A 23965-nucleotide genomic window follows, 5' to 3' on the forward strand; every position below is an offset into this window, starting at 1 on the left:
CCATCTGAAATGTTGAAAACCTGGGGTCGGCGCACTCATGCCAGTTTATCCTAAGGTATACTCTGTGTCTTCTGTAGCCAACCATGTGGCTAAGAGAGGCTAAGAAATACTTAAACTAATACAAAACAATCATACCCTCCTTTCATATCAAACAATTCCAAGAAATTGACAGGCCTGTTAAATCAAGGGTAAGATAGATTGTTTTTCTTCATGAAACGGGCACTACCCATTTTTTATGTTATTAATTCTGCTAAAAATTAATTAATAAATAACAAAATTACGTCATAATTATGACTTTAAATCGGCCATAGAACTCTATTTTAAACGGACAAAATAGCCATTGGGGTTTCTTTCACTTTACCTTGCTAGGAACCCTTCCCAGCAGTTAGGCATATTACAATAAATATTATTTCATTCAGCATTTTGGGTAAACACTAACAAAATGACGTAGGCCTAAATCGTACATTATTGCTTTAAACTGCCCAACAACGGTGAACCACGAGTCAAAAGTCGCCTAATTGGGCTACCATATCGCGGGTCGGCAACTCTGGTTGCAAATACACTTCTGACCTTCAACACAGTCAAGTCTTTCGAATTTATTCCTTTCTCTGCTGACCAGAATTGAAATTCGTTAATTAATGTTTTTTATCAGAGATAGTCACCACAAAGATACTGAGCTGTGTTCTAATATCTTCGGTCACAATCAGTTAGCAGTCAAGAACATAAACTAATTAGTGATTTCATGATTGGTCAGTGGTTGTTTTGTTTGGTTTAAGGATTAGGTGTGCAAAAGGTCACATCCCTGTTGCTATTGCAATCACTATATGGCCCACAATGGCCTCATTCCAATGGCATATTATCAATAACCTAAATTAAACAATCATAGTGCAAAATTTGACCTTAAGTTGCAGAGTATGAGTTTTTGTACTCACATTTTCAAAGGTCATTCAATGAATGCACAAATGTATTGGGGTTAAAGAACTGTGCCCTGATAGATGAGCATGTCGTAGATTCTTCACACTGTAAACAACTAGTTCATGTGCAAACATGTTCAAAACATACATAACTAGAATGGTCACATGTCACCGTCTATCGGGTTCTAAGAGGCGGTAAACTGGTTTAAACCATACCTGACCATACAAAGGTCACGGTTTATTTGGTGTTTTTATAAGTCCATTAATTTTGTATTTTAAACAAAGAATATACGCACAACATTTTATAAAATAAAATCCAAGCATATTGTGGTTTTATTTCTAAGCTGGGCATACTTTTAAGCAAAACAGTTACGAAGTAAATCTAGCAAGACCAAAAATAAAGCTTTTTGCAAAGTCAAGCCTAATAATGGGCCACCGCCGTAGCGGGCGCCCCAAAAACCTGAAGAATGGGTCACAAATGTTATTTTTACATGCAATTATTTCCACAAGTTATAGTTGTTTGAATGTTCGAAAGCGGTGCAATATGCAGCAGGCAATGTATTATTATTATACTGCGTGTTCATAAAGAGTAGTAGAGTACTCTATAAACTTAGGAACCTACTCCATATAAGTCCTACACATAATTAGGCGCAGAATTCCACATGACGATGAGGATATTAACAAAGTGAGTCTTTGCTCCTTCTTCCGTAAACCACAACCCGCGAAAGACCGCCAACAACAGCCACGCACTTGGTATATTCAACTTGATTGCCTCGCAGGGTTACAAAGAACCACTAACAGCGAAATTTTAATAGCCAACTAGTTTGTGTCGCACATGATGCAGTCATGTCTACAGTAGAATTCATCTCGACCTTTGCAGGACTTAACCCCATTAAAAGCTATTAAACCAAGATAACACTCATTGAAACAGCTCAACTGATTAAATCGGATCTTCTCTGGCTGTGCACATGTGACTGTTTTCATCGCAATAAAGTTTGTATTATAGCTTCAGTTGGGTAACCGATTATAAAGGAAACGAAAGGAAACAATGGTGTGTGTACTATTGTTCACGAAATGAGACAATGACGTGCTTTTTGTAAACCAGCATTCTTGAAAATGAGCAACATAATGATTGTTGACTTAACACGGTTTGGAAATAATTTCTTCATATTTTTGGTGTTATCTGTCGTTTACATATCCTTCCAAAAACACAAAAGTACGACCCTCTCCAAACACCTAAATTAGCTAAAAATTTAGGACATGTTACAAAACTATATTGTCTACAATTTTAGAAGAGTGCTTTTAATATTGGCCGGTTATTTTTCACACAGCGACGTTAACTAGGCAATGTACTATTACCTATAACATTAACTAAAACACCAAAGTACGAATATTTCCAAACATCTAAATTAGCTAAAATTTAGGACATGTTAAAAACTATATTTCCTAGAACTTTAGAAGAGTACTTTTAATATTGGCCGGTTATTTTTCACACAGCGACGTTAACTAGTCATATCCCCATACATTTAACGTAGGGCTATTTGTGGAGGTCACGCGTCAATGGGAAAGAGCACTGTGTATTATGTATAGGAAAACGGACAGTAACTGCAGTATGAGGGCTACAGAAAACCACTAAACGCAAAATTTGGATAGCCAACTAGTTTGCCCGGCAGAGCTACAAAGAACCACTGCCACATCAAAACACGTTACAATATATATTCAGAAAAAAACTTCTACCAAGCACGAACATTAATTTATTCACTAAAAATGCTTTTCAGAAAACACTGCCAACTAGGGCAACTAACAAGTAAAGAATACTTTTAATATATCTTAAGAAACTATCCAAAATGGGACCAAGTTTAAAAAAGGTAGAAAAAAGGAAACGTGTTTTTAAACTTTGGCCCCCTTTAATGTTTTTTGGTAGATATCATACATAATGCACAAAACATTGTTAACTTCTCCTCACAATTTATTAACATGATAATATTTATAGGTCAATTTTTACAACATCTACACAGATTTAAAACAATTTGTCATGTAAAATTAGCTCTACACGTTATGTTATATTATTGTCTTATTTATGTTTTTTGAGTCTTACCGTCTGTACATCTGACTCCTATCCATCCTGGTTTACATACACATGTCCAGAGACTGACTCCCTCTTTATCTATACAGGTGCCACCATTCGCACATGGGTTGCTAGCACATTCATCAACATCTACATACAATAACACATGAAAATAATTTATATATTTTTTTTATGTTTATTTCAAATACTCACTAGCATTGTCAATCCAGTCCACTTTTCTATAATTATATATATCATATTATTTAACGGGTCGTGTCATTTTAAATCGATCTGCGAAAAGTTTTTTGATACGTTCATTAATTTCTCAAAAAGTAAAAATCGCAGTTTAACAAATAACGGTTCAAATGAAAACCATTATTCGGGGCTAATTGTTCTGGTACGATATTTTGACGATATTTTTGCAAAACGAATTATTCTGCAAGAAATTTTTTGTACACAATCATTATGTACCCAACGGTTTTAATGTGTTTGTGGGTTTTAATGTGTTTGTGGGTTTTAATGTGTTTGAATGCGATTACTTCTTACCTGTCAGTGGAGAAATATTCCTTGGAGTTAATAATAGTTTCCTCTAAACCTACCTATTTCACAGAACTGCCCCATCCACAAGGGGTATCCATTCAAGTCAGAAGGGCATTCACATACGTAGCTGTTGACACCATCCCTGCAAACACCTCCATTAGTACATGGATTACTGCTACATTCATTAACATCTTCACAAGAAAATAGTATAGAGTTTATGCTTAAGCTTTAACCTATAATTGCTAAAATTAAATTAATTGGTTTTTTCGTCAAAAGAATGAAAATAAATGTTGCTGTCTTATCCTTCACACACAAATAATGTGCATCGGTAGTAAACACGTGTTAATAATGTGTTCGCCTAGGCCTCACCATGCGTCAAACCTATTAATTACGTTTTTACTGTCTCGGGCACATTATTTGGGTATAAAGGATAGGGCTTTACCCTTTATTTCTGTATCTGTATCTGGGTCTGTGTCTCCAGCAAAACGGTAGATCCGTATTCGGCTAGAGTTTGGACGAGTCGCGGAGCTAGATGACGAAGTTTTGCCCCCCTGCCCACTTTACAAGATAATCAGCGACGGCTGTCTTGAATTGCTCAAGTTTGGTTACATTGATGATGGCCTCTGGAAGATCATTCCAATGCGGGAATGATTGATGGATAAAAACTGGTACTGTAGACGTTAGACTTGGCATGGACCCGGTGGTATAAATACAGTTGGGATCTTCGGTGGGTTCTGGTTTAAATTTTGAGCTCATGTTGCACATCCACAAGTTCATGGGTAATCTTATACAGTATATTGAGCCGGGATTTTGTGCGTCTAGTTTCAAGGAGTGGCCATCGGAGTTCTTGAAGCATGGCTGTCACGTTAGCTTTACTAGTATAGTTGTTACAACACATTCTGGCTGCAAATCTCTGTATACCTTTAAGCTGTTTCTTTTCTCCTTCAGTGAACGGAGCCCAATCGCAAACACTTTATTCCAGCTTCGGGCGAACCAGAGATTAGTAAAGGCGTGATTTCAAATTCCTGCTACAGGACTTGAAATTTCTTCTGATAATACCAATGGTCTGCTTGGCATTGGTGGTGATCTTATTTATGTGACATGACCAGGTGCAATTACTGCTGCAGATAAGCCCAATATATTGGTGGTTGTGTTGCCATCATGGTATCGTTTACTTTCGAGAATTATTCTTTCTGCTAATCCAAATATTCCACTGATCTTGCTCTTGATGTCGGATTGACCAACTTTGACCGCTTTGAGTATATTTGTTCCTAGAGTCTAATGTAGTGTTTCAAGAGTAAAATGATATAAGCTCCGAATAATATTCGAAATTTCTCATTCATAACACACTAAGATTGTTACAAGTTCTGCTTGTGATATAATTACGAAATATCAATCAACAGCAAAGATAACTTTGGACTTACCTTTGACGTGAATGTAAAATATACACCAGGATTCGTCGGTGTCTGTTGAGATCTTGTACGCTATCCTGGTATATCCATAAGGGAATTTGCTGTCAGATGGAGATCCAGAAATGAGCTCTACAGTTGCACCTGGATCAGACGAGCTAATAGGACCATACGTGACTATAGCATCGTTTGCTGGATTGTCTGCTGTAACAAGAATGTTTTCGTTGGGACAATTGTCCACTGGAGGGACACCTGAATTAACATAAATCAAAGCGGGAAAACATATCACTCTTTTCGCATGTACACAGATTGAACGTGATACTATAACTATGTTTAAGTGGATTTCATTTTTGGAGTTGAATGACAGCAGTCCGACTTTTATGCGGTTATCCACCTTTTAGCCCACATAAACTAAATCAAAATGAGCTTTCAAAATGTACAGTCTAAAAACCATAATGTACGTTTCCCCATTAAATTTGCTGAAAAAATTTGAAGTCCATTTGAAGCCGTAATAACAAAGTAAAGTGAGAAAAAATCCAACTGGTTCATTTGGCCGTGTAACGTAGAGTTTGACGAATGAATAATGTCTGATTTTGCCATTAAGTTGCAATTGCTCTGTTGACCTGACAAACGCAATCAATTTGGATGATTCCATTTAGGAGTAAGTTGCGACATGTGTATAATTATCCATTACAAAAAATAACCAATTTCAGTTTATTTCATTTCACATTATGATGGCTTTAATGGAATGTTGTCACCAATTTGACAAATGCTTTCAAAACAAAATATAAAATTGTTTTCAAACAGAATAGTTTAATTCTTGTTTTGGGGGAAAATATCCAAAATTTCCTGACATTTAAGAATGCACATGTGACTTACATGTCATTTCAGAAGGAACCTCAACTTCAAATTTGCAGTAGTTTTTGAAGCCTTCTGGTGTCTCAAATGTGTACGTAACTGTTGTTGTTCTTCCCGGTGAAAAGGTCGTATGGGGAAAGTGTAAGCAATCTTCGTATACTATAATCTCAGATGAAATGTTGCTTGGAGGAGCCCAAGACACAGGTTGACATGCCATGTTTGGATCCGGGGTAACTGTTACATTTGGGCAATTTATGCACGCTGCAACAAAATTAAAGATTTTGATTAGTGGACCGGAAATAGTTAAATAATTAACTCTGCAATCAATGTCCTGTGCTCTGTAACTTAACAACTTAACAACTTAACTTGATTCCTATAATTATCTAAAAAATAGATATGATTGAAAATGCTAAAGAAACAAAACTAAACATGGGAGTGGAAATGTAGGAAAAGAGAGGAGAAGGACGGAAAAGGGAAGATAAAAGAAATGAGTGAGAAAAAGGAAAAAACGAAAGGAAAGAAAAATGCGGAAATAAGAAAAGGGGGAAGAGAAGAAGAAGACAGAAATAAAATCTTATTTGAAGACTTTTACATGCCCTTGTGACCTCACCCAGTTGAATCAATGAAGCTGGATACGCCCTTAGCTGAAATGGTTTTTTTATTACAACAAAATTTGCTTGAAAGTTCATCGCAACTATTTGTTTCTTACTTGCTGTACACGAACCATTCTGTTCATCTGATAAGTCAGTACACACTGCAACCGTGTCATCAGTATCACACCATTCTGTTTCATCTATACATTGCAGTCCATCACTACACAAAACCTCACCGTCTGGACATAAACGTGTTGGACTTGCACAACGTGGATCATCTGTGCAAATAAATACGAAATATATGGAAAGATGAACAGACAAGATCATGACGATAGGATGCTAATAAAGCGAGGGAAAACTGTAGTTATAATAAGAATTCGTAATGGCACTCGACAACGGTCGCTAAGAGGAATTAACTTCTAATCGACGTCTCTAGATCAGGAAAATTACGTAGAAAATGATAAGCTGTATGTTAAAAAGTTCAAAACATGTCCCAAAGGGTCTACAGGGTTTTCATTTTATGAAAATCTTATCATTTTTAGGTTTTAGCCATATGGAGTCCCAGAATGCAGATCACTAAAACTTTTCTTTTTAGAATTGTTATGGCCCTTGTTGTATGAAATTTGACCTTTGTTGACCCCTTGGACATTTTTTGATTTTGACTATCAGAGCTTATCGTTTTTGGGGCGCAAAAAATGTTTGCCCCAAATATTTTCAATAACGTTAAACGTTTTCATAACCTTTATATAACCCGACATTTTAAATGTTATTAAAAGGTTTTGAAAAAAAAAACATTTTAAGAACATTTCTGTGTTTGCTGGGTTCAAATAATTATTTTAACATAATGTTATTTAAGTATTGACACAATATTTGGAAAAAATGTTTGCAAAAATAGTTTAAAATAACATTTTTTGAAAACATTTAAAAATATTGTTGTAGTGTGTTTTCATACAAAACGTTTTAAAACGGTATCATGGCCTTTATATAACCCGACATTTTAATGTTATTAAAACCTTCCTTTTTTACCAAAACCAAAAGCCAAAATATAACTTATTTAAAACGTTTTGTGTTTGCTGGGAGGTTATAATCTTTGGGCAGTGTGAGTGGATACATATGAGGACAAAGGACATCTACAGGGGCGTAGCAAGAGCCTCGGGGGCCCATGGACAAGAAACAGAAGGGCCCTTTTAGCAGGGCCAGATTTACCATTGGGCCAGAGGGCCCCCAAAATTGTTTTGGACCAAAATATGGTAAAATTGCACAATTTTGCGCGCTTCGTGCATATCATAGGCCTATATAGCAAAATTCACCATCATTTTGTGCTAAAATTGTCTGAAATTGAAAATAATTTCGCGCGAAAATTAATTATGTCCTAGTAAGATTGGAACAAAATATGCATATCTCCCTCTAATATGAAATGCTTCTGCATGCCACCACTGTCGATCATATAGTAGGCCCCACATGACTTCCTCACGTTGAATTTGGGGCCTCCAAATTTTGCCCTGGCCCATGTAAGTTCGGCTCTGCCTCTTTAATCAGCGGCAGCGCTTATTTCATTTTCTCTTTTGCTTGGGGCCCTGAACCCTCGGGGCCCATGGACTTCGTCCACTCTGGACATCTAGGAGCCAAATGAGACCACAAGTGGTCAATATTTACTCCAATTGGGCTCACGGTAGGTGGAATTAAACCGAGGAGGAGCAAAACCTGTTAAAATAAAATTGGTCCACCAATATTCTGTAATGATAACATCGACCGATAACCACCGCAGCACAACCCGAGAACAGCAAAATATTAGTTCCGCGTAGCAATTCGCTAGCATCTTAAGTATACGTAACAGATAATTGACACAATGAAATTTACCGGAATTTACAGGAACTTGATCTGCAGTTTCACACTGGTCGTCAAATACAGCATGCGATCCACTTAATAGTACAAAGCAAATCAGAATGAATAAAGTCCGATCCATTTTAATGATTCCAATAATGGCTAACAGTACACGGATATCATGTTATTCCTTTTATGTATATCTCAAGCAGATACCATTCGTTTGAGCAGCCAACGTTTCGCGTTAACTACAACATTAAATACGTTTTGGCAAAATCTCAAATTGGTCGACACTAAAATATCGTGGAAAAGTTAAGTAAAATTAAAATAAGGAAATAAAGCTATGGCATACTCTGACACTGTTCAGAATGTGTACTAATGAAAGATATTTTGCACCTATTCAAGAAGTGCACCGAATTGGAACAAAACTCCTTTAGGGACGCACCATTAGATATTATCGGGGGGCTAGGGAGTTTGGGTCAGGCAGAAATTATTTTTTGGCCGCCGAAGGCGGCAAATTATTGTTTTTTCGCTGCCATTGGAAGCAAAAAAATTTTTTCGCCGCCTTCAGCGGCAAAGTTGTCTTTTTTCCAATTTTAATGTATACCTTTATACAGAGCTGGGTAGGGGAAATTTTTTTTTTTTTTTTTAGTTTTTTATTTTTACTCATCAGTGAGGCAATTTTTTTTTTTTTTACTCATCAGTGAGGCAAAACTTTTTTTTTCAAAAAACTCCCTAGCCCCCCCGATAATATCTAATGGTGCGTCCTTATTACCTTTGAGAGTTTTGAACTTTGTGCAATATTCAATACATATTGATGTAAATCCAGGTCATGGATATCTAATTAAAGTGCCCAATGTATGTCTGGTTTGCACTTTAAATTATTTTAGGATACTTATAGAGGGGGTTCTTATACCAAAGGCGTATCATTCGCGGGTATTGGGGTATAAATCCCCCCCCCCCCCATTTTTTGTCAATGGGGATGATCCATACAATCATCCCCCAATGTTGACGTCTGTATGCGGGTTTCTGACAAAAATTAACTGCATTATTGGCCATTTTAGACCTAAAAATGTTTCCACTTTTGCACCATATTCCATCAGTTCAGCTTCAACAGGGCAAAAAATCCCAAGCGCTTCGTGCGCAAAAAGTACCATAAACTTATTGTTTCGCCAAAAGGTACTGGATTCACTATAGTTCAAGAAATATTTTCCAGCCACCCCCCCCCATGTCAAAAAGAAATCTACGCCACTGTTTTTCACTCGAAAAAATATTTAAGCCATAGCACATTGTGTTATGTACAAATTACAATACTACTGCCCTCTCTAGTGCACTTCACTGTGAATAAATAATAGTATTATGTGGCGCGAATTATTCTGTAAATTCTAAGGGCTCGGTCACCCACTTTTGCACAGTATTTTTGGGGGAACTGCGAGCACAGCAGACACACCCAATTTCATTCTGAATACAAGGAATGTCCTTCTGATATCAAATACTTTTTATTTCTTGAAATTCGCGATATAATACAAATGTTATGGCAAATTAGTAAAAATTTACATTTTTGACTTTTAGCAGTCATCGAAGTAGACCTGAAATATTTAGGTCTGACGTTCATGTATGTCTTCAATACTATATACTACAGGTCAACACTTTCAAAATGGTTGGCTTTTCATCCCATCTACATACACTTTAAGATTATTAAATTTTACTTTGATGTATATGCCAAAAAACATTTTATGATTTGCCATAAAATGTGTATATCAAAAATAAAAAAAAATCAAAAGTATTTGATATCAGGACATTCCTTGAGCCCTTATGATGGTACTACACGCCTTGATAAAAAAAAAAGTCACCAAATTTATCAGGGGGTGTAGTACCACCTTAAGGAGATTTAATATCACATCCATGGCAGTGTATACCTATTCCTTGATGGTCTAATGATAAGGACTGAGCTACTGAGCTTCATGAGACTTCTGATGTCAAATTACGATGCCCATTGATGCCACCTTTGAAATTCCTCTTCTTATTTAAGTAAGAAAAGCTAGGAAATCGTGAGGGGAGCGTTTCTTTACGATGTTAAAATGTTCCAAGTGAACATTTTCAGAGAAGACGTAAATGGCAGCCTGGTAGGGAGTACGACATGAATGCTGGACACAATAATACATGTGAAGATTCAATGATGCGGGTCTTAGAAACTAATGTATTAGATAAAGGGTGAGGAACATACCATTACCAGGACTAATCGGTGTCTTGTTGAGGTATGGTTTGTATGTTAGTCGTTCGAAAGGCGAGATTATTATACGACGAGCCAAAATAAATGATTTTTGTAATGGTTTATTTATTTATCCAAAACACACATGGAAAAACTTATGTATTATCTTTTAAAGTTGATTTTTTTTCGAAAACTTAAAACACCTCGAGATAGTGTATTTTTTTCATGTGTCCTGTGTTCGAGTCTACTAGTATCTAGTGACAATGCAAGTGATTTAATCAAATCAATACATAATTAATCCAACCCAGTCAAGTGTCGTCCCAATTCTTCTTGAGAGGTTTATAAATACATCATATTATTGTTATGAAAATAATATTAAATGAATATGTTAATAGTTTACCGTAGGTCAAGTTACAACTCAGACTTTCCACTACCGGATCAAGGCATATTCCTGGGTAGCTGCTTGGCCTTTTGGTGGGGGTTAGGCTGCAGATTGTTGTAGGTTTCCTACGACTACGACCTAAAATGTGCTGCATTTTAGGTGCAAAATTACCTTGGTTGAACTGATGTCATTCAAAACCTGTTGAAGTAAGATCGAAGATATTTTTCATCAATACGATATTTCAACATTCCAAAAAGCGTCAATTTCAAGTACTGTCTGAGGATGGATTAGTTTACACTAATATATCAGACATGCAGCTTCACAATTATTCTTCATACATTTACACACACTCATTCATTTCATTCTTTCCCATTTTCATAACATGAAATATTTAGCAGCTAGCTTGGTCAATCGTGCTTGCTCATTTCCAAAGTTTCTTTGCAAACTTTGAATACTGCATTCCCTCCGGTACATCGTCATTTAAAACCAGTTGAAGTAAGGACGAAGCTATTTGTTTTCAATATGAAATTGCTACATGCCAACAGAGCGTCAATTTCCAAAGTGCTGCCTAAGGAATGGATTATTCTAGACTAAAATAACAAACATACAACAGGGAACAAGGAAATGGGTTATAACCTAACTTTGTAATACAAAACAAATACAACACTATCCATAAGTAATACCGGTTTCAATGTGTCACAATATGTGGCCACTCAATTTTTCATTTGTTCGAAAACCGAAGCCTGAAAGCAAGAATATGACTTTGACATATAAACATCAAAGCAAAATGGATTTTGTCAATAACACCGGCGTTGTGGCAAAGAAATATTTTTCTCTCCCATTGAATATGAAATTGTCGCTCAGAGTGATGAAACCCCGTTGAAAAGGGAGTCTGCCCATACAGGAGTGAAAACCTAGGGCAATAAACTTTAAAATGGACGTAGTTCAGGATCTATGGCTAAAGTAAAGTTAGAAAGAAACTACCGTATAGCAGAGCAGTTTAAAAACGTTGGACAATGCAAGCATTTAATATTGCTGGCTAAAATTGTTGTCAACTGCTTGCTTTGATATATTATGAAAACATGAATATAAAATTGATATTATCACTTTCTCCAATTATCTGCGTCTATGCTAAATGCCAGATCTTGTCTTGAATAGATTGCTTCAACAGATATTTTCTCATTGTCATTCATGTGCTTTTAAATTTCAGAATTGGACTTGAAGGCTTTTAAGGTGTTCTTGTTTAACGAATGCATTAAGTGTCCCTTAAATTCTTTATTCATCCGTTTTAAATCTTCTTCATACATTAAGAATGTAATAAGTATGCAACAATAACATCCACTTTATATTTTATAAGCATAATATTTCGCCAGTTTCGCCGTCGCAAATAATAAAGGAGGCAAGTAGAAAAGTGATCCCGCCTGGGAATCGAACCCCATCGTTTATAATGTACAATATTCAGCAGCTAACTTTGTTCATTTTGCTTGGTCATTTTCAAATCTCCTTTGCTAATTCTATCACTTTGCACACTATATTCAATCGGGATCGTCGACATTTAAAACCTGTTGAAGTAAGAACGAAGGTAGTTTTTATCAATATGAAATTGCTACATGCCAACAAATCGTCAATTTCTAAAGTGCTCCCTGAGGATTGATTATTCTAGACTAAAATAACAAACATGAGGCAGGGAACAAGTAAATGGGTTACAACCTAACTTTGCACTGAAAAACCACACGCAACACTATCCAAAAATAACAACTCTTCTATGTGCCACCAACAATATGTTGCTGATAATTGTTCAATTGTTCGAAAACCGAAGCCTGAAAACAAGGATAGGACTATTATTATAAATATCAAAGAGAAATGGTTTTTGTCAATATTACCAGCGTTGTGTTATAGCCATATTTTTCTCTCTCATTGCATATGCAATTATCGCTCAGAGTGATGACGCCACATTGAAAAGATGAGATGACAAGTCCATACAGTATTAATATTAAAACCTAGGGAAATCAACTAAAATAGTTAAAGTTAGAAAGAAACGACCGTACAGCAGAGTTCTTATGAACACTTTGGCCAATTCAGACTCATTGAACAAAGGAATTTACAATGAATAAGTAAAATATTATAACCTACTGGTAATTTTGCAATACAAACCAACACTATCCATAATACCCCTTTTCTATGTGCCACAATATGTGGCGACTCAATTTTTCATTTGTTCGAAAACCGAAGCCTGAAGCAAGGCCTAGGATACGATATTAATATAAATATTAAAACAAAATGGATTTTGTTAATGGCATCTACGTTGTATTATAGAAATATTTTTTTTCATCATTAAATTATCAAATCATTGCTCAGAGTGATGATTATGAACCCACGTTGAAAAGTTGGCCAGTCCATACAGTTGGTAAAACCAAGGGCAATGAACTTATAAGAGATCTTACAAGGGTAAGTTAGGAAGAAAGGTATAAAGTAAGGTGAGGAACTGGACTGATTTATATTTTTACTTTACTGCTTAACATCCCAGCTTGCTGTTTCATAGATCCTTTCTGTTTCTGTCATTTGAGTATCTGATTCTGAAACCATCTACAGTACATAGTCAACATTAGACAATTTCATATCAGGATTCATATTAATTCCTCAAGTTTGAAAGGTATGCCTGTAATTATGGTGTTGTCAACCGCTGTTCTCGTGAAGATATCGCCAAACTGTCGCCGTGTCTGAGAGCAATCTGATTTCTGATATTGTGCCTTGATGAGTTACTTTATATAAGATATTGATGTTTTTTTCCTGAAACGAACGGTATTATTATTATTATTATTATTATTATTATTATTATTATTATTATTATTATTATTATTATTATTATTATTATTATTATTATTATTATTATTATTATTATTATTATTATTATTATCATCATTATTATAAAGAAAGCCTTCAAGTTGGAAGCCGTGTCAGATATTTATCAATTAGTTAATTCAGGTTGAAATTAAAGATGTTCGGTCCTTTTTAATTTTAAGATGCTTTCTACTTAATAGGATGTTTATTAAAAAAGAAACACAGATCGAACCTATTTTTCAAAAGACATGACGGATTTGCACTTGAACTTTATATTGCATTTAGAGTTCAATAATTCAACTGTCGGTGAGCTGCTTGTAAACATAGTCGTCGTGATAAAGTGATTAATCGAACATGATTGCAATTGAGACGAAACACATATCATATTTCACAATCAATGTACATGTATGTTTATTCAAAGAAGCAATAAAGCGATGTTTATATCTTTATAACACAATGGTCTATTTCAAAGATGTTCCAAGTAGTTACAAGTCAAATTGTCGACTGTTACCCGATCACCTCTGTGAGCTCTTTTTCTGGTTCAACGATCGTTTGAAAGTAATTGCCAGAGTTGTAACGAGTCAAGTCATTTCATGGTCGAGTCGAGTCATTTCTGACAATATCTCGAGTCGAGTCGAGTCAAATGACTCGAGTCACTGTACAATCTCTATGGGGAAAATTTGAAAATCCGAGTCGAGTCATTCCATTTTTGAAAAGTCGAGTCTCGAGTCGTGACTCGTTACAAGTCTGGTAATTGAATACATGAATACAAAAGCCACCTAAGTCCATGCGAAGTTATTTTGAGAGAAAAACCCGTGTATCATTTTAATTCCTTCAGTTAGATTTACCTGGTCAATATGGTAAGTTTTACGTGCAAATGAGTGGATTAACCTGTATTAGGTATGACGATTAGCATTTCAGGGACTTCGTGGGGTTCATTTTAAATTTTGGACTTTTGGGTTTTTTGAATCATATACAAAGACAACAATGTTAGAATGAGATTACCACTAGTAAGATAATACAAAATAAAGCACACAGGTATGTATAATGTTGATAAGCATTCTGTCATGTAATATAAACCACACACTTTCCTTTATTAAACCCATTTTTGTTCAAAAGTCATTCTCTAGCAATGAATGTGTTACAAGTGGACTTTTATACATACTGGATTTCAATCAATGTGTTACAAGACTCAAATCATGGAATTGGGTGATTCTTTCATACATGCTATTTTTCACATGCCCAATAGACACAGAGAATGAATTTGAGTTGTTCTTTCATGCATATGACAGGCCTATGTATAGCAACAATTTTTCATGCTTAACTCAATTTGGCCAAAGTATGGACTTAGGTGGCTTTTGTATTCATATATTCAATTGCATGTCAATGTCACAGCGATTGACCTTGAAAAACATTTGACATGTCATCTGAAACAATTATTGAACTGTTATTCATAAAAACGTCTTTTGAAACAAGACCATTCTAACCCGGGCCCTAAATCATAGAAAGAAGCTCACAGAGGTGATCGGGTAACAGTCGAAAATTTGACTTTTGTAACTACTTGGAACATCTTTGAAATAGACCATTGTGTTATAAAGATATAAACATCGCGTTATTGCTTCTTTGCTTTTTAAAATCATAACCTTAAAAAATCTAACCATAAATATAATATTTTGTGTGGCGACACTTATTCTAAATTCGTGTCCTGTCTAGATATTCCATCTTTCACGGAAAGATATGTAACCAGAAATTTCACTTTCTTTCTACTGATTTACCTGAAGCAAAATGGTTGGCATGCTATCAGAAAAGTGACGGATAATATTTAAGAATGATCGTGATTCACAATACGTAGAGCCGCCAGCGGTTATTCTTTCCGTGAGACATCATTGGATTGTCACGCGAGTGATATTAAACTTTGAAAAAGCGCTACAAATCCCATGAAGCACTGGGTGAAGTATTTTGGCCTTTCTCCAGCAACCGCTGGAGGCGCGTCGTATTGTGAATTGACCACATTGTATGTTTCCATATCTTGAACTGGTCATCTCGTTTGAACGAGATCCTAGCTACTAACGCAAGGGCTAAAGTAAAAATACAGGTCGGACAAAAGAGGAAGAAGGAATGGATGAAATGGAAGGCATCAAATGTATTTCGATATCCCAGATGTTTGACCTTAAACCATATGACACCGAAGAAAGCACAATTCACATCGCAGCTTTTTCATATTATATAGTATATTAAGGTTAGCAACTATTTTGAACTGTGGTGATTTGGTAGTTCACAACATCTTGCGAATGGTAGTGAGCTTTGGGAAAAATTGCATTGATCATTTCATAGCAAGTGTGTAGAAGAATTCAAATATCACAGATATACATTTGTAGGTCCAGCGATTCTTGAGTTATGCTGTAAAGAGGTCCGAAACAACAACACTTTTGTAAAACGTACATAACGCATTAATAGCAATAAATTAAACATGAACTTCTGCAACACATCAAAGTGTTATTTTTCAATAATATATTGATTTAGATAATGAAAATTGATTTTATTTGGCTGCTTCGACCAACAATACCTCGTCTACCCTTAATACAAAGATATTTTCTTTCAAATATGTCATTATCTGGCAATGTCAAAGTACAATTTGGGCTGGTCATAGTTCGGATGATAATGTTTACGAGGTTGTATTGACCTTTCAAATAGCAAATAAATTTACATGCAAAACTTCCAATGAATAATATATGTTTTCACATCAATATAAAGCAAATACCAAAATATGTATTGAAAGATCTATATAGTAGTAGTTTTACTATATCTTATTATTATGTAATAATCTGTTCTTCTCCTAACCCAGGCCTCATTGAACTTTAGATGAAGTTTGTTTTGCAACATCTTCTGAATGGATGAAATAAAAAAGAAAATGTACCTTGATAAATGTTTAAAAGAATAATGGGTAGAAATAACGTTGAATTTATATTATTATCAACCTTTTGTAAAGAAAATTAAATACATACTACGGTTTGTATATCCTCCAAGGAAGTGTTCAAAGAGAATGAGTACCCATCTTTCAGGATGAATTTCCCAGATCAAATAAAAGCCTGGTCACCCCTTAGTAAGATAATGCCTAATGAATACATTTTGTTATTCAATTTATTTTTGAAAACGGGGATAAGAAACGAGAGAGGCATCATAATTTATAAAAGCGATTAGCTATATTATATTTCCTCGTTTTGTCATGTACGACTCCCTAATCGATTTAGTCTATAACAAATAAGACGTGCAAGGACTTTTTATCAGGGAAGCAAACTCGAAAGGATAAAAATAAGGGTAAATTCATGAGGCATGTGGTGGGAAACTATTCTGTTCTGAATGATTTTGCTCTGCAACTATCACAGATGGGATTGTACAAAGATTTGGTGAAGAATTGTATATATAATATTACAAGCTAATATCGTATACCAATGTCGAAATTGCAAAAGAAAAACAGATCCACTTTAGTCTTGTATATAGCTAAACATTTGGAGAGCTGTTACAAAATTCAGGCGCAATACTTCTAAATTGTGACGGAAATGGCATAGTTTTACTGTGTTCACTTTATGTGCATTTAGATGCTTTGCTTTTACTGCAAGAGTAGGAAAACCTTTTTACTTTTCATTGAAGGTGAAGTAAAGTGCTGCAGTGAAACCATTATGTCAATTTCAAATCCATCTTTGCAACGTTTGAAACGGATGTTGACCTAGTAAGCAAGGCCAGTGACCACTGTGATATTACCAGGCATATGCACAGTTTCTAACAATAAAATGTCACATTAAACATAAGAGGGATGAAGGAAACCAAGACTCCATGGTGAAATAAAGTACAACATAACAAATACGACAAATCGTTGACAAAGCCAACGATGTAAGCGGCAATATATAGGTTATACTAGGGGAGCCAAATCCCATATTTTGCTAGCAAGTGACATGTTGAGTTATAAAATTTGGCCTATTTATAATTGAAGACCGAATTAATAAAAATTCCTTTAAACAAGACGTGATGGTGAATTCCATGGTGTGTAGATTTGGTATTATAATGATTTTTACAGGGAAGAGTAGAAGATGATCAAATGCAAGAGAAATGTGTTTGATTGGGGAAGGTGTATGACAGGACCGTTTTGGATGAAATAAATGGAAATGAAGCTTTCGTGTCAATTTGCGATTATGTGGGTGGGGGATTTCTGTTTTGGGACCTATTGTAGTGAGGATATTGCTTTGGATATTGAATATTGTTGAATTTCGTTATGCAGGGGTATATGATGAATAGTATAGAAGACACAAATAAGTAAGCTCCCCTGGTAAAATATGGGGGGGGGGGGGTTATCCCCCACCCGGGATCTACGCCTATGTTGACCAATAGAAAACGTTAAGTTTTTATAAATGTATAACGTCTGTGATACATATACATCATCTACTTGCTTATACACTGAAAATCAAATAGAGATGAAGGATAAACAGGAAGTGTCTTTCAAAAAGACACAGTTCACGAACGGATGTATAGTCATTTGTTGTAACTTTCCATTTTCATATCTAACCTACTCTGCACTAATCTTACAATAATTCGTGATTTGAGGCATAATGATACCTACATCCTGACTCTGACATCTCCCCATCAAACAAACGTTCCAAGTCAATTATACCATGCAAATAATAACCTTTGGCCTACTAGAGCTCTAATTAAGATAACATCTAATTAAGCAAACATTACTGGGTACTATGGACCACAAGAGTCTCATCCCAATGACATAGTCCAATAACCTCAATTACATAATCATAGTGCAAAATTTGACCTCAAGTTGCAGAGTAGAGTTTGTGTACCCAAATCTTCCAAGGATGAATGTACAAATGTATTAGGGTTTAAGAACTGTTCCCATGATAGATGAGCATGTTGTGGATCCTAGTGTATGGTATAATGTCACCGTCTATCGGGTTCTAAGACACACGGTAAACTGGTTGAAGGCATACAAAGGTCAAAGGTCTTGATTTATTAGGTGTTTTTATAAGTCCATTAATTTTGTATTTTATACAAAGCATATACGCTCAACATTTTATCCCGTGCATATCAGAAAACAATAATAAAATAAAATCCAAACAAATTGTGGTTTTATTTCTGAGTTGGGCATATGGGCATAATTTTAGCAAAACAATTGCGAAGTAAATCTAGCAAGAGTGAAATTAGAAGCTTTTCACAAAGTCATGCCTATAGGTGCGCCCGCTTAAGGCGGGCGCCCCAAAAAGACTAGATTGCGTCTGACGTCAGGGCAACGGCGCGTTGTGTTTGGTTGCTGACTTACGCAGTACGGCATTTTTGGTCTGGTTGACAGGACGTCAGACTCAAACTAGTCTTTTTAATTCGGTCTTCAATTATAGTTGTTTTCTATGGGTCATGGGCAATTACTTCTGGGTGGTCAATTTAATCAATCCTCTACAGGGGGTCCCAGCATGGGGTCAAGGGTTACTTGGGGTCAAATTTTGTCTTTCTCTGGTCATTAGGATTCAGAAAAAGTATAGTGTGACCTACCAATGACATATGGTTCTTGAGTTATAAGCAAAAGGTCAACTTCGGTCAAATTTTGACCTCCACAGGGGAAAACATCGTAAAAATGCTCCGATTGAAACCAAAGATGTCTTAAATTGTTCCCCTTGAAAAACCATTAATATCATATTTGAAAACGCTGAAGAAATCGATCTGAATCTCCCAAACATTGCCTTGTTCTTCAGATGTTTTCAGAATACATTACAAACTTACGTGGCCCCTACACACACCTCTCTATGACACTTACAGCATGAAACCTAATAAAACTGCCAAAGCCTTTGGGTATATAAAACCAGACATGCCTTGCATTTGACAGAATAATGCCAATTTAACCAGGGCTATTCAGCTTGAGAGGATTTTTATGCGTAAGACCTGATTATTGATGGACCACTAGTGGTTTTATGGGTTGAGCTGACATATACGCATATCATTGGCGTTACTGTTGGAGAGCGTCTTGTGTGCATCCTCAATGTGTTAAAAATTGTCATAATGTGATGCGATCAAGCAAAATCAGTCGGAACTCGGCCATAATAAATTTTCAGTTTCCTATAGGATAGTAAAAAGCATTTACAAACCTGGATTTTGCAGAAAACCCCATTGAAATTGAACAACCAGTTCCAAAGATATGAGCAATTTAAGAGTTTCCAAAACAAGAGGAAACAAAAGGAAAACCTTTCTTTGTTTGGCTATATCTCAAAATCAATATTTCCGAGTTCCGACTGATTTGGCTTGATCGCATCACATATGCCTGGTCCCAATTACGAGTAGTAAGAAAGTCACAAAATACTACGATCTAAAATCTATCATGTTACATTTTAAGATATCACGCATCTAGCACTTCTATATTAATCACCAGAAAGGAATAAGAAACGAAAAAGGGCAAATAAAATGAAGTATGAATATCCATGGATGAAAATCATATCTGAAATTCGACAGTTATTTCTCATCTGCTGATACGCAATGTAACCAACTCCTGTATTGGCTGGTAACGAAAGACAGGGTTTTAGTGACGCGTTTCCAATCCGATACCAAATCTTTCACTTCATGTTCTTCTTTGCTGACGAATTTGCGTCAAAGGGAGTAAGTCATAATTACATCTTTATAAAGAGAGTAAAATATGTGAATAATCATGTGCACAAACAATCTGAAAATAAGAAAACTTGCATGATTTACTCAAATGTTTCTCAAATGGTACCAGAGGTGATTGATACAAGCATTATACCAGAAGAAATGATAACATGAACTAATTTTCGTGTATTCTACACATTTTTGTGTGCATTTTGATTATAATTTCTGATGGTTTTTTTTTAGTATTACAGGTTGTATTAAAATGATTGGTACCCAGCCATTTAGATGTTTATTGAAAAGCCTGCCTTTTCCAAATGCAACATGGGATATGCTTGAAATGTCCTGAATGTATAGTTTATTACTTGTTATACAACTGACCTACAAATTATTTGAATCTTATGTTGAATTTTGATATGTCAGACTCACCCATTATCAATGAAAACTGATGTATACCCGTAATTTTTGATACCTGTTAGCTTGTATCTCCTATCTCTCTTCCACTAGATATACTCTCCTGGTTGATGAGGTCCTATACTACCGTATTTCATATTATATACTTAGTTTGCTCAGAAGTAAAGAGTTCTCTGATAATTCAACAAATTTGACGTCTTTAAATTGGTTTTGATACTTTCTGATATCCTTTGCAAAGAAACCGAAACTATAATTGAAGACCGAATTAAAAAGACTAGTTTGCGTATGACGTTCTGTCAACCAGACCAAAAATGCCGTAATGCGCATGTCAGCAACCAATCACGCCGCGCCTTTGCCCTGACGTTAGTCGCAAATTAGTCTTTTTAATTCGGTCATCAATTATACCCCATCGTAGTGTGCGCATTGATTATGTGATGAGTTTGCCTACCTTTGCAAAGGATACTGGGAATGAAATAATTATCTATTGAAATTGTGAATCAGTAAATAAAGGTCAACACCCAGCAAACACAAAAACGCACGAAAACACAATGCAACAATATTTTTAAAATGTTTTCAAGATATTAATGTAAACTATTTTTTGCAAATATTTTTTAAAATCCTTTTCAAGTGATGGGTTACCAGGCATTGTATTTTGTATAGGTATGCATAACCGACAATTAACAATGAGAGAACCTTCTTAAACCTCGGTGACTTGGGGATGATTTGAAATGACCGCCAATTATGACTGTTTGATATTTATTGCCAGCAATGTGGAAAAAGAGACACACGTAGAAACGAAAAAAAAAACCTATAATTTTGTTGAAGGAGCAATGTTTAACAAACCATAACCCCGCTTCTGGATATCGTTTGAAGTCAAATGATATACCATTTTAAGTTTATGATGTTTATTTTTAAACACGAAATAAAACAAAATTGACCGGGGAGGAATTTACGGCTCATTCGCCGTGGACGGTCACATATTTGCAGTAGGTTATCAAAAAATGTTTTTTAATGTTATGAAATATTTTACACCATTTATATACCATTTTATGTAACCCGACATTTAAACGATTTCTGACCACTTTTTATAACCTTTTTGCGAATGATGTCGAAAACGTTTTGTGTTTGCTGGGCACTTGGTAATATTTCCTTCACAAAGCTTATCTGTATTACATTAACAATAAAACATGGTCAAAATGCCATATGGATTATCACGACAGCTGAGAACATGTACGAGTATGTATTCATGATATTCAAACTTTATATGATATCATTGAAGTAAAATACATTCTTTCTGTTTTCCACTTAACGAGTTACCTATTTACTGCGTGTACAATGGCACAATAATTATTCACAATTTTGCCACACTAGCAGACATTAAGGTTTTTTAGTGACATATGATATGTATAACTGATAACTACATAAGAATTAATTGTTTCAGAACAAAATAGACAATTTATTAAGATATTTAAAATGACAAACTTAAAGCTTACTTACTTACTTACGCTTACAAATGTACTCACATCACATACTGCTCATTTTTGGGTCAAGAGAGTTATCTATTTTATTTAGGACAGCTGAGACGCTCTTATAGATTTATTTTCGCTCTTCACAATGGTGTATATTTGGATGCAATGACAACATAGTCGTGTTATCAACCACTACTAAAAAGTTGTAGAAAATGAAATTAAGATCTGTGAAAATCTAAATTAAGATTTGTAGTGTATCAGTTAAAATTAACTATTGAATGGAAACTCGTCTCGCATTATAATAATATATTGCAAGGCTCAAATTCAACTTTTAATGTTCATAATATGACTTTACCATAATATATTAATATTTAGGCAAGTTGAAATGTTAGCGGGCCAGTTGTGAGCCATATCTCTGTTGTGTGAATTGGTCCATCGGGCAAGTTTATAAAAAATGTGCTATGATGAACCCTGCTTGTGGGTATCTAAAAAATGTGAAATTGAGGTTTAATGCAAATGGACATGAAATACTGCCCTCAACGATTTGAAAGTGAGCAGCAGAAGAGCAGCAATCAAGGAAATGTTAAACCGTTGTTTAAAGTTGTCGATTTATTTACAAGTGATGAAATAAGTGTTCAAACCCGTTCAATCCGGAAACAAATACAAATTGGAAGAGCCACAAGCTCAATTTTGGTTGGATTTCAGCATACTTGGAAGATTGGCAACGTTTTGATTGTTTACTCGATCCACATGTTATACCTTATTTGATATCTCATAATATTCGTAATTTGTTGCCAGGTATCTTTCTTGCAAATAAATATCATAAAATGAAACTAGTTTGCTTCGAATAACCCTCTTCAGAACTATGTCACATGCACAAAGCAATGAATTTGAGATGGAGTATTTTCCAGGTAGGACATTTACCCGAAGGGTGTGGCACATTTATCATATTTTCCAAGTCAACCTGTGTCAACCATGTTTTTCATCTTCAGGTCTTTTGTAATAGAAGATGATAAGGATCCGATCTAGAGCTAGTTTTACATCTTAATACTGGCTCCAGAATGTGTTTTTACTGTTATCCTAAACCTGTGGTTATTAAGAATGAACGCATAGTACCCAATGTCCTAGACGCCTTTTACCGCATACAATTGGAACAATGAAAAAAATAAAGGAGCCTTAATGCATGAATTAAGCTTCTTTTACCACGTTGAGAATCACTTTGGGTCATGATAGAACGAATTATTTGCAACTGTAAGAGTTAAGGATCATTGTACCTATTGTATAGCATCATTTTTCGGATGTGTTTGATGTGTGCGCCATCCTAAGGATATAAGTGAATGATGCAGGAAAGCAAACAACGTATAATGACGTTGTTTCGACGGCAAGTTGTAAATGAGACATCTCCTATTCAACCATATCACAGAATATACAATATTTGACTCATTCACATCGTAATACTTTCTTTCGCCTAACCAATCGTTGATTATCACCAGACAAAAACATACCTTTAACCAAACACACTCTCAATCTCATTTCGGATGTTCGTAGCTTACCATTTAAACTACATTTCTATTTATAAGTTAAGTTACAACTGCATCAGTGTCATTAGTGAACACAATGCATGTGTTGCACACATTTGTGTCGAAAATATTGAATTAACTATACTTAAACAAAACGCTGTACGTCTTTCGAATTTATCAAAAAATATAGTATGACAAAATGAAATTTAAATGCAAAGGATGCATAGAAACAAGTATGACACGAATTAAAAACAAAATTTAATGTTGTCGTAATAGTATGTCAGGTTTCGATGA

The 23965-nt window shown here is 35.2% G+C and overlaps 1 protein-coding gene across 2 annotated transcripts in view; it reads right to left on the reverse strand.

Moving 5' to 3' along the window:
• LOC140151119 (uncharacterized) overlaps positions 1-8523 on the reverse strand; it is a 42029-nt gene extending 33506 nt beyond the window's left edge. Inside the window, exons 1-6 of one of the 2 annotated variants that reach the window (XM_072173343.1) lie at positions 8243-8523; positions 6499-6660; positions 5811-6050; positions 4947-5183; positions 3582-3713; positions 3013-3132 (exon numbers count right to left, since the gene is read on the reverse strand). In XM_072173343.1, coding sequence (XP_072029444.1) covers positions 3013-3132; positions 3582-3713; positions 4947-5183; positions 5811-6050; positions 6499-6660; positions 8243-8348 — 997 coding nt within the window. In that variant the 5' untranslated portion in view covers positions 8349-8523. The remainder of the gene's footprint in view (positions 1-3012; positions 3133-3581; positions 3714-4946; positions 5184-5810; positions 6051-6498; positions 6661-8242) is intronic. The other variant, XM_072173342.1, reaches the window with a different exon arrangement.
• Between the last annotated feature and the right edge of the window lie 15442 nt (positions 8524-23965).

This window comes from Amphiura filiformis, chromosome 4 (genome assembly GCF_039555335.1).
Source record: "Amphiura filiformis chromosome 4, Afil_fr2py, whole genome shotgun sequence".
Taxonomy (NCBI): domain Eukaryota; kingdom Metazoa; phylum Echinodermata; class Ophiuroidea; order Amphilepidida; family Amphiuridae; genus Amphiura; species Amphiura filiformis.